This window comes from Herpailurus yagouaroundi, unplaced genomic scaffold (assembly GCF_014898765.1).
Source record: "Herpailurus yagouaroundi ecotype Mexico unplaced genomic scaffold, PumYag 142, whole genome shotgun sequence".
Lineage (NCBI taxonomy): Eukaryota > Metazoa > Chordata > Mammalia > Carnivora > Felidae > Herpailurus > Herpailurus yagouaroundi.
In genome coordinates, this window is record NW_024412397.1 from 19,189,406 (window position 1) to 19,201,688 (window position 12,283).

Consider the following 12,283-nt stretch of genomic DNA (forward strand, 5'->3'; position numbering starts at 1 on the left):
TCAGAGCCTGGAGCCTGTTTCCGATTCTGTGTCTCCCTCTCTCTGCCCCTCGCCCGTTCATGCTCTGTCTCTCTCTGTCCCAAAAATAAATAAACGTTAAAAAAATAAATAAATAAATAAATAAAAATAAATCCCACTTGGTCGTGGTGAATAATTTTGTTAATGTATTGTTAGATCCGGTTGGCTAATATCTTGTTGAGGTTTTTTGCATCCATGTTCATCAGGGAAATTGGTCTATAGTTCTTTTTAGTAGGGTCTCTGTCTGGTTTTGGAATCAAGGTAATGCTGGCTTCATAGAAAGGGTTTGGAAGTTTTCCTTTCATTTCTATTTTTTGGAACAGCTTCAAGAGAATAGGTGCTAAGTCTTCCTTAAATGTTTGGTAGAATTCCCCTGGAAAGCCATCTGGCACTGGACTCTTGTTTTTTGGGAGATTTTTGATTACTAATTCGATTTCCTTACTGGTTATGGGTCTGTTCAAATTCTTTATTTCTTCCTGTTTCAGTTTTGGTAGTGTATATGTTTCTAGGAATTTGTCCATTTCTTCCAGATTGCCCATTTTATTGGCATATAATTGCTCATAATATTCTCTTATTATTGTTTTTATTTCTACTGTGTTGATTGTGATCTCTCCTCTTTCATTCTTGATTTTATTTATTTGGGTCCTTTCCTTTCTCTTTTTGATCAAGCTGGCTAGTGGTTTATCAATTTTGTTAATTCTTTCAAAGAACCAGCTTCTGGTTTCATTGATCTACTGTTTTTTTTGGTTTCGATAGCATTGATTTCTGCTCTAATCTTATTTCCTGTCTTCTGCTGGTTTGGGGTTTCATTTGCTGGTTTGGGGTTTTATTTATTTCTAGCCGTTAAGGTGTAAGGTTAGGTTGTGTATCTGAGACGCTTATCTGTAAGCAAATACAAATGAATAACAACAGTATCTAGCTTAATGGGTTGTTATGAAAATTAAGACACACCCCAGATATAAGCATTCAGCATATTAATCGAGAGGAGTTATTACTTTTATTAAAAAGAACCATTTGCTGTCTTTAAATAAAAACCTCATCATATTAGACTGTTCTGTAGGCAAGGCAAGGCCCTGGAACACAGTGTTTACATGTCCTGACACTGTACAGAGATGCTCTGACAACTGTTCACAAGCCCGTCAATCCATAGTAAAAGTGGAACATCCTAGCGTATCGAAAAAGCTCAAATATCCACAGACTAGAATACTATGGCAACTGCAGATTAAAAATTACATATGCTGCAACATTATGATAGTAACATTTACTGTGCATGCACAGCACCAAAGCTTTCATCAAAGTTACATCCTATCCTGTTCAGACCACAGCCAAGTACGTGTACCTCATGTGGAAATAGTGCAAAAATTTAAAACAAACGTGCAAACTGCTTCTTTAATTTTTTTAATGTTTATTTGTTTTTGAGAGAGGGCAAGCACAAGCCGGGAAGGGGCAGAGAGAGGGGGTGACAGAGGATCTGAACCAAGCTTTACGCTGACAGCAGAGAGCCAGGTGAGGGGGCTCAAACTCACAAGCCGTGAAAACGTGACCTGAGGCAAAGTCAGCTGCTTCACCGACTGAGCCACCCAGGCACCCCAAATATAGTCCTTTTTTCAAAGAAAATGTTGATTATAACTAAGATTAAGGGGAATGCACTAACAAGGAGCTCCCTTTTGCCCGGAAAATGAAGAAGGTGAAGGTTAAAAAAATACTTTTCACTGCTGTGTTCAGAAATAAAGCAGTAATTCTCCAATAGGCATTAAAAAGCCTCTACTTGAGGGGCATATGACTGGCTCAGCCAGGTAAGCATCTAACTCTTGATTTCAGCTCAGGTCATAACCTCACGGTTTGGGAGATCAGGCCCCTGCATCAGGTTCTTTGCTGGCAGTGTGCAGCCTGCTTAGGATTCTCTCCATTTCTCTCTGCCCCTCCCCTACTTACACACTCTCTCTCAAAATAAATAAATAAACATTAAAAAAAAAAAAAAGCCTCTACATGAGCAATTCCCACATTAAAGAAGTCTGTTCAATTTTATTTCACTGAACATCTCCCTAATATATTTGACCTGAACCCTCATTTTTCACTAATACCTATTAACACCCTTCAGAATCAACACTCTTTAACGAGCCTTGGGAAGTGCTGCAAACCCATCCATTCTATGTCCACAGCCACTGCTGGACTTCAGATCTGCACCAGTCACCTGGGGGTACTAAAACCATCTCCCACCTAAACCATTCTCAACAATGGCACCAAAGTGATGTTTAAAACAGAAGCCCCTTCAAGTATTATCATCAGACACCGCCCAACATCGACTGCCAGGGCCAAAAAGCTACAGCTCATGGATCAAATCTAGCCCACTGGCTGTTTTTGTAAATAATGTTTTCTTGGGAGCGCCTGGGTGGCTCAATCAGTTGGGTGTGTCCGACTCTTGATTTCGGCTCAGGTCATGATTCCAGGGCAATGGGATAGAGCCTGCTTAAGAGAGCCTCTCTCTCCATATGCCCCTCTCCCCCACTCATACTCTCTCTCAAAAAAAGAATAAATTAAATTAAATAACATTTTATTGGAACACAGACAGGCTCGTTCACTTATGTACTATCTATGTGCTTTTGTGCTACACTGGCAGAACTGAAACACACATCATATGGCCTGCAAAACCTACAATATTTAGTATGTGGTCCTTTCTAGTACAAGTCTGCCAAACCCAATCTACAGGACTAAACCCAAGTTCCCTAGCTAGCACACAAGGTCCTCCATGATCTGCCCCACCCCCACCAACTCTGTCAACCTCTGATGCCCCCTCTCCTTCCCTCAAACTTCTCGTTTATGTATTATGCTTACGGTTTGTATCACATACAATGCATTACAAAACTCTACAGGAAACCACCCGTCAACATCAGGGTACTGAAGTTCCTAAAGGACGCCACACACTGACCTTGTGTTCGATGGGATCGAATAATACTCATGGAGCTAATCCAGTCTGGAGAGATCTTTGATACTAAGGAGTATAACACCTCAAGGCTGGTGGCATCCACAACGAGGATTTCAGGGTAGTGGCCATGGCACAGAAGCCTTCCTTCTTTCTGATTTCCAACAGAAAACTGGTAGAACTAAAAGGAAAAAGAGTGTTAAATATTCTCCTTTACTTGAGAGACTTGAATCACAAGCCCTCATCAAGCTTGTCACGGCGCTCAGTCTCTCCAGTAATATTTCCAGACATAGACTACGTGGTGCAGATTATAAGGTTCTTATATATACACATATTCTTATATGTGTATACACATACATCCATCAGGTTACGTTAGTACTTCAAAATATCTGACAAAAATTATTCTTTTCCTAAAATCCTCCCTTTTGAATTCATCGTAATTCTTCATGTTTAATCCCCCTATAGCATCTAAAAAAGGACTACTGAATGAATTCATAAAACACCTCAATACAATCAGCTTTACAAAGCAAAGCAAAAGGAATCTCTTCACAAAGCAAAGCAAAAATATGAATTTTAAGTGAATGGGAATAGGTGGGTATAGACTTATAATTACTAGTTATGACCAAATAAAATTTATTAGACGATTGCTGTTCAAACATATATAATCAGCAGTGAATTCCGATTAATCCAAGTGTTTAATTTCAAACTAGAACATGAGACAATCACGTAAACCAGTGTCATAATGCACATTTATACTCTGTGGAAGAAAAATAGAAGAACCAACACAATCATGATCTACATGTTAGTCATTCCAAGAGTAACTCAAAAGGAAAAGATGGGTTTCCATCAACCAAAGAGCAGAGGAAGAATAACTATCAAAACAAGACCAACAACTTATCAAAGGACCTGTCTCCCCTTAGCTTCAAAAAAAAAAAAAAAAAAAGTGACTCTTAGTGGAATGATTCTTGTAGAGAATTTCTAGAAGGTGAAATCTAATATCCAGACTATTACTTCCCAAATGATTGGATCTTATATGAATTACATGGGGGCAAGCTAGACTGAAAACAAAGGGCACTGCTATAACCACTCCACCACTGGGGAAATAACTGAGAAACCTGGGTCCAGTCTGCTCTCACACTCATTAGTCCTATTCTCAGGTTCAACACTGCATGTGAAGGAATATGATCTTTCCTCAACTATGGGGTACCCTGTATAAGAAGAATCACAACTTCTTACACAAAAACACTGATAGTGGAGCACATTAACTGAGGACAAGGCAGCATCACTAAAACTCCAAGAGGGGGGTCTAATTAAATGCAAACAACCCCAGAGGGTATCCCTAGATCTTAGAAGGTTGATCCAAAAAACACAACACACAATCTGGAGGTCTCAGGACTGCCAGTCACTCACATGTGATCATGTGAACACAGGTACTCCTGACCCATTAAAGGGGAGGGGTGTCAAGGAGGAAAAGAGGGGTGCAGAGAAGCAAACTTTGACAGTATCCACCTAACATCAGCCGGGACAGACATGTGCACTGTAGTCACTGGAGAAGAGCTCTCCCCTGGGGGCGGGGATATTTTATTAGACTTGCCGGACGAAATGCTTCCCACCTTTTGCTTTCAAGTTATACTCCCAAATAATCTTCTGACCACTAAAATTTAGCTTCCTAGACACTTTCATACTAGCAAAGAAAGTATCCTGAATGGAGAAACAAGTTTTCCAAATATTATGTGATAATTTTAATAAGTTGGCATTTCTCATGACTTCAGTACGCGCCAGTATTATCAAGGTTTATCATTTCTGCTTATATAAACAAACAACTTGCTCTTGGACCTGAGAGGGTGAAGATCACACAGGGATCAATTGTCACACACTAGTGAATCAGCCAAAGAGCATCATCTACTTAGAGACAGATGGCTGCCAATTTAAATACAGGGTCCAATATGGGATCTGATAAATAATAGGTACTAAAACTATGTTGAATAAAGATAATTTTTCCTAAAATGTAAACCAAAACTTTTTAAATCATGGAATTATACAATAATCAAATTATTGATATTCAATGAGCTCAAGGTATTTACATATAATTTTTCAATAAATTATCTATAAAACCACTAACTGGTATATCATTTACTATCCCTTTTCTCTATATAAACCCTGATGATTCTTCATATCATAAAAAATAATATATGCCCCTTAAATAAAAAGTATACATCCTAACAGCATTGAAGAAGCAAGTTTTAAAAGGTCTTCATCAGATCACGGCCAAAAAAAAGACCTTTATAAATACACAAACCGCCACCTCAGCCCTAAGTAGTTTTCTACGTATTTCACTGCTTCTCTAATCTTTGCTGGCACAAGTTTTCTTTCTCAACAAATGACGGTATTCACTTGTTTTAAAGGAGGCAGTATGATGTAACAGAAAGAACAGAAAGAGAAACCTGATTTCTGATCCTGGGCCAGGAATGACTCACTGTGAGACTGGGGCAAGTCACTCAATCACTCTGGGTCTCAGCTTCTTTACACGTAAAAGAGTATACTCCTACTTGGTTTGGAATGATGTGGGGAGGACTAAATGAAACACCATAAGAGAAATTCCTATATGATATGTGCTCAGTATTCCCTTCCCTCTCCTGCCCCACTGAGAACACAAATCACATTTTCTATAGACTTATGACTTTCCCAACACGCAGCAGGGTAAATGAGGCGTAAATTGAAGCACAAAGAACTTAGCAATTATGAAAGAGTAAGAAAGAATACCAAGAATGTAAGTCAGAAACTATAAATTCCTACGTAAATTCTTGTGTAAGGAAGGCATATGAAATCGCCATTTCTTCAACAGAGTAAAAATGTCAAAAAATGTACCCAAGGGCCAATTGCACAAGCAATAAACAGGATATGATCTGTAAAGTGGGTCGATTTGTGTCAATCATGAATGGAGTTGTGAAGGCTTTAGCATGAAAGAATTTCATTATTTAGGATCTAGAGCACTGAGCCAATTAGTAAAGGGGCTCTCACTGGGGGAACCAGGACGGCCAGAAAGGGCACAAGTGGCTTACCCTCCACCTTTCCCCATCAGTCACCTCTACCTACCCCTACTATACCATCTGATGAGGAATACTTTCACTACCCCAACTGTGGTCTTGTCCTATTCCTTGTCTCCACCCATTTTTCACTTAAAAATATAGGCTCAATGTCTGAAAAACCATTTAATTGCATACATGTAATAAGTTGTGTTGACTTGGACAGTTATAGAAATAGATACTAACCTGTATGCCTGTATGTGTGCAGGCTAATTTTGTAAATTCAATACATCTGCCATCATTCACATCCCAAAGACACATCTCTCTATAAAACAAAATAATAGCTAAATTTAAATCTGATTTTTACAAGCACTGTCCAACTTTGTAGTATTTTAAAATAAATCTTCCACTAAAACTGATATATGTCAGAAAAAGTAACGTATAGTCATTATTGCTGTTCGTGAAAAATTCTGGTCCTCACTCACCATCCCAACCTCCCCTCCAACCTGACCACCCCCACCTAAATCCACATTCTTTCTGGGCACATGGTAGGGCTCCACTGCCTGGCTCCCTTTTGGATAGGGGAAGTCATGTGAATAGTTCTGGCCACAAATGATGTGAGGGCCTCAAGATCTCTCTTTCTCATCTGCCTCCATTCCAGACAGTGGCTGCTTCGGACAATGGCTGCTCCCTCAACCTCAAAGTCACAATAATAACAAAGCAGAGCCCCAAATGACATATGAGGGTCAAGTGACAAAAGTAAGAAATAAGCCTTTAATTTAAACCACCGGAATCTTCCATTGCTTATGAGCATAGCTAGAAAATTTAGCCCAGCACAAAACAAAAATTAAAGTCAACTGAATTCCAAACCTTTGCAAGTTAAATGTAATATTCCAATTTTGGTTCTGTATTTATTGCATAAGCTTTATCAAGTGCATACCGAAGGAAAAAAAAAGGCTCAAATTTCAAACTAAGGATACAACATTCAAAATTAGAAATATGTCATGATCTTTGAAATACAAAAAAACATTAATAAAAAGCAATGGTGCTAATATTCTTAGGGCTTTCTTCAAGATGCCCTTTCTTAGATCTCACATGGTGTGAAACAATTTTTCAAAGGATGGTCAATCTTACTTAGAATATGCATGCTAGTGTGAATTACCCTTTAACTGTCCAAAAGGGATTTTTACCTAGAGCTGCCTCTTCTTGTTTCAAACAAGTTACATAAGGTTCTTTTCAAATTCATAAATTATGGGGGGTGAAGGGGAGGGAACAACTTCTTAAATAATTCTCTTCCAGGTCCCCAACTCTCTCCAATAACATATTATGTATATAATTTTCTAAGCACCAAAAAAGTTTTAAAAACGCCTGTGAACCCTACAACTACTATCTAATTGCCTCTCTCTCCAAAAACAAGTTATATTCTAAGACTCAGGAACCTATATAATTACATAAGTATATTAACATATATGACATTATATGAACTTTGCATGATTTTATCTTCCAAATTTATTTTAACCTACCCATCATTCAGGTTCTTTAAAACTCTCAAAGTTGTCTGCCAACTCAGTAAAGACACCACGGAGATTAATGATCAGGCTTTAACTTGTAAGCTATTCTGAATTGCTCAAGAGCAAGGCAAAAACATAATCATAAACTATAATAAAAGTATTATAAAATCATTAATAAAGAAAATTCACAATTATAAAACCATATTTTAAGTATTGTTAAGTTTAGACAACCTAAGAATTTATTTAAAAGATACTTCACCAGAAAAAAAAAAGCTTCCCTCCTCACTAACACACCGGTACTAACTATTTGCAATAAAGACTTATCAAGAAAAAAGTGAATACAAAAATGCTTACCCACTTTCAGACGCACTCACAATATACTGTTTGTCAGCAGAAGCACAAGCTTTAGACAAACAGGTGATTGAGGCTGTGTGACCAAACAACAGTGCTCGAGGATTAACCTAGAAATACACAAGTATGTTGATGCAAGTATCAAATTTTTAAAAATTAATCTTTTTTTAGGAATCCTGTTAAATATTAAATATAAATATAAAATACAGACCTGATAAGAATTGCTCAGAACACCAAAACCTAAAAGCCACAAAACAGTGAATCCTACCTATTAAATGCTCAACAGTCACCCCGCCAGGTAGTTCTAAAGTCAAACTGGAACGACCAGTAACCAGTAACACTGTTTGCCCAGCATCCTACAGAGAACGACAGAGCTAGGAGCCAAGCGGGCAGTCTTAAGCACTAAGTTATAGAGAACTGAAAAATCAGGTTAAGAACGTTGGTATATAAAATAAAGTAATTTAACCCCACTTATTTTTTAAGCAGTATGTTCACTGACCTGAAAACACATTTAGAGTCTCTAGATTGACACCATCAAAACTCAAAAAATAAGAGGACAGGCACCCTTCCAAATGCTGATAGCAACATTAACTATCAGCAACTAAGAACGACCTTCACAGACTAATGATTTAGTAACAACATAGTGCCTCAGAGGAAGGACGGCTTAATACCCACTATTCTAAACTAACCTGGCAATCAGCTCCCAAATTTATCTACTTTATACCGAATGTTACGTTTACTTCAGGTAACTTCAGGGCCTTAGGTTATCAAAATATATTTTTTAATTAAATATTTAATACATACAAACATTGATAACATCTGCATATGCTATAAAGAACACATCCTAATTTATTAGTAAAGCTAAACTGTTCAAAATCAAATATTCCACAGAAAGAGTACAGACATTGATCTATAGTTCTGATATGTGGCAATGGAAGAGATTTTCCAAATAAAATTCATTTTAGTTATCTTTTGTATAATTATAATTAAGAGAAAATTTTAATCTGTTTTTTCCTTAGTTATACAATATGCATTTTTTCCCTCAGAGGCTAAATTTTTATTTTAATTATTTACTTTAAGAATCAATCATTGTTTATAGTTACGAAGGGCCTAGAACATTTTCCCATACATCAAAATTTTTCTCACACATCCAACCCCACCTGCATACAGAGATTCAGTAATCTTCCACTAAAAAATATGCTCTTGGTCAATTATTTAATTTCTCCCAAGAAAATCAACTTTACCAATAGCTTTATTTCAAATGTACATGGCTTTGCTGGAAAATTCCACTTTCAGCCAAAACAAGTAACTAGAATTGGACTTTACTCCCACCATAATCGAGAAAAATAAAAATATTTGAATGAAGGATAAAAATCACATGATCATCTCAGTGGGGCAATAAAAGCTTTTGACAAAATTCAGTATCCTTTCATAATTAAAGACTCTCAACAAATTGGGTATAGAAGGAATGTACCTGTTTTATAAAAGTTATATATGATAAGCTCACAGCTATCATACTCAACAGTGAAAAGCTAAAAGCTTTTTCCTTTAAAATCAGGAACAGGGGCGCCTGGGTGGCGCAGTCGGTTAAGCGTCCGACTTCAGCCAGGTCACGATCTCGCGGTACGTGAGTTCGAGCCCCGCGTCAGGCTCTGGGCTGATGGCTCGGAGCCTGGAGCCTGTTTCCGATTCTGTGTCTCCCTCTCTCTCTGCCCCTTCCCCGTTCATGCTCTGTCTCTCTCTGTCCCAAAAATAATAAACGTTAAAAAAAAAATTTTTTTTTAAATAAAATCAGGAACAAAAATATTCACTCTTGCTACTGCTATTCAGCATAGTTAATCCAAAGCAGTTAGGCAAGAAAAAATAAATAAAAGGCATCCAAATCAGAGAGGAAAAAGTAAAATTTTTCCTGTTTGCTGATGATGTGATCCCACCTGTCCTAAAGATACCACTGAAAGACTGCTAGAACTCATCAACAAATCCAGTAAAGTTGCAAGATACAAAATAAACATACAAAAATCAGTTACATTTCTATACACTAACAACAAAACATCGAAAAGAGAAATTAAGAAAGTAATCACATTTACAACAGAATCAAAAAGAATAAAATAGTTGACCCTTAAACTAGAAATCTAAAAAATCTAGAAAAAGACTCTACCAGAATCAAAAAGGAATATAGTACAGTCACAGTACGCAAGTCAAAATACCAAAAAGCAATTGTATTTCTAAATAGTGACAATGAACATTTGTAAAATAAAACCAGAATACATGGCTCTGCCACCCACTGTCATATGAAAGCAAAAAAAAAACAAAAACAAAAACACCAAAATGTGTAAATGAAACTATATTTTTTACTTACTTCATAAGTACAAAGTTAGCGAAAAAAATAGAAAAGTTTTAAGATAATATTTTCATAAATCAACATGTGTCTTTAATGAACAGAAACTTATTCAATTCATTAAAAAGACGTTTTCTGGAGTTTAAAGAAAAAAAAAAGATGGCTTTAAGAAGTGGCTCTGAATGACTACCAAATGGCAAGCAGAGGAAGGGTAATCATCATACACAGATAATCATCTAAAAATACAGCTATGCCTAGTATCAATGCCAAATCACAACTATAAGGTGACATGACATACACAAGGTGTACCTTGTGTGGTACACCATATTTTAAATGTGGCAAGACTTAGGCTCAAAATGGTCAAGTAAACTGCCCAAAGTCACACAGCGAGATACTAGAGCAGCCAAGGTTCAAGCCACGTTTGCCCAACTCCAAAGGCCAAGCTCTAACCATAACGTTTTACTTCTTTCTTCAACAACGAGGATGATACTATTCTCAGAAATGATCTGTTTTCCTAACAGAATGGAAGCTTTAAGAAGACAGGAATCAGTCTCATAAATATCCTGTAACTTTTATAGGTAATGGAGCTTTACAAATATTGCTTATAAGAGACAGTATCTACATCAACAAGTTTCCTCCTTTACTCTGATCACCATCTGTCTAGATACTCACTAGGCTGTCTAAACTGCTTCTACAATTTTCCTCGGACATTTTATTACCACTATGTTAGACCAGGCTGCACTTTTTCACAGATAAAAGGAGATCAAGAGGTGGATGGCACAAATTTAGCTACAGTTTTGAACCCTTTCAGAGAAAAAGAAGAGAAGACACCAAGACTTCAAGAAAAGACACTCTGTGCCTCCCCCAGCCATGTTACATTTCTTCTCATTGGCCCTTCATCAGCATAAAATAGCTGTTACAGCACTCTCAACAATAGCCAAATTATGGAAAGAGCCTAAATGTCCATCAACTGATGAATGGATAAAGAAATTGTGGTTTATACATACAATGGAGTACTAAGTGGCAATGAGAAAGAATGAAATATGGCCCTTTGTAGCAACATGGATGGAACTGGAGAGTGTGATGCTAAGTGAAATAAGCCATACAGAGAAAGACAGATACCATATGGTTTCACTCTTATGTGGATCTTGAGAAACTTAACAGAAACCCATGGGGGAGGGGAAGGAAAAAAAAAAAAAAAAGAGGTTAGAGTGGGAGAGAGCCAAAGCATAAGAGACTGTTGAGAACTGAGAGCAAACTGAGGGTTGATGGGGGGTGGGAGGGAGGAGAGGGTGGGTGATGGGTATTGAGGAGGGCACCTTTTGGGATGAGCACTGGGTGTTGTATGGAAACCAATTTGACAATAAACTTCATATATTGGAAAAAAATAAATAAAAAATAAATAGCTGCTACAAAGTATGACACTAAAGATCGTCCACATAAATCAAACACAATAACCAAGCCAGTTTTTATTTAGCCTTCATTTTCCCTGGGTAAATAGTCCAATTCCCTTAATGTCTTTCAAAAGATACACTTCTCTCCTAGCCCTACCCCACCACGCTCATTTCGTACTCCCCCCAGTCACTTTTCTCCCTCTTACTTGAACTTAAATAAATATAACACTACAGTAAAATCTATGCAAAAAAAAAAAAAAAATAGTGAAAGAATTGTTTCTAAGCTCTCATAAGTAAGTCTCATTGCTTGTAATCATTCCAGTAAAACGTGCTATGATTTTTTTTCTCCTCACGACTTCACTGCTGATTCATATTTAGTTTACTACCAATCCTGAAGGTGTATCACATCCTGTAATTCTTCTCTCCAGCTACTTTCCAACATGTACACCCAGCCTTTACATGTCATCTAAGTGTACACATCAATTTTCCAGTTCCAATGGTTCCGTGCCTGGGTGTGTACTGAAGAACAACAAAAAGGTGGCGCCACACAAAAACGCACACACCGATGTTCACAGCAGCATTATCCAGTATGGCCCAGAGCGCAAACAACCCAAATGTCCGTCAACTGGTAAGTTAAATTTAGTACACCCATACAATCGAATATTATTTGACCACTTAAAAATGTGAAATATAGGGGTGCCTGGGTGGCTCAGTCAGTTGAG

General features: G+C 37.4%; 1 protein-coding gene across 8 annotated transcripts in view; it reads right to left on the reverse strand.

Moving 5' to 3' along the window:
* Window positions 1-12,283, reverse strand: part of WDR7 (WD repeat domain 7) — a 354,164-nt gene that overhangs the window by 317,565 nt on the left and 24,316 nt on the right. For all 8 annotated transcript variants that reach the window (XM_040478723.1, XM_040478724.1, XM_040478725.1 and 5 more), the window contains 3 exons: window positions 7,833-7,939; window positions 6,214-6,292; window positions 2,948-3,122 (listed from right to left, as the gene is read on the reverse strand). In XM_040478723.1, coding sequence (XP_040334657.1) covers window positions 2,948-3,122; window positions 6,214-6,292; window positions 7,833-7,939 — 361 coding nt within the window. The remainder of the gene's footprint in view (window positions 1-2,947; window positions 3,123-6,213; window positions 6,293-7,832; window positions 7,940-12,283) is intronic.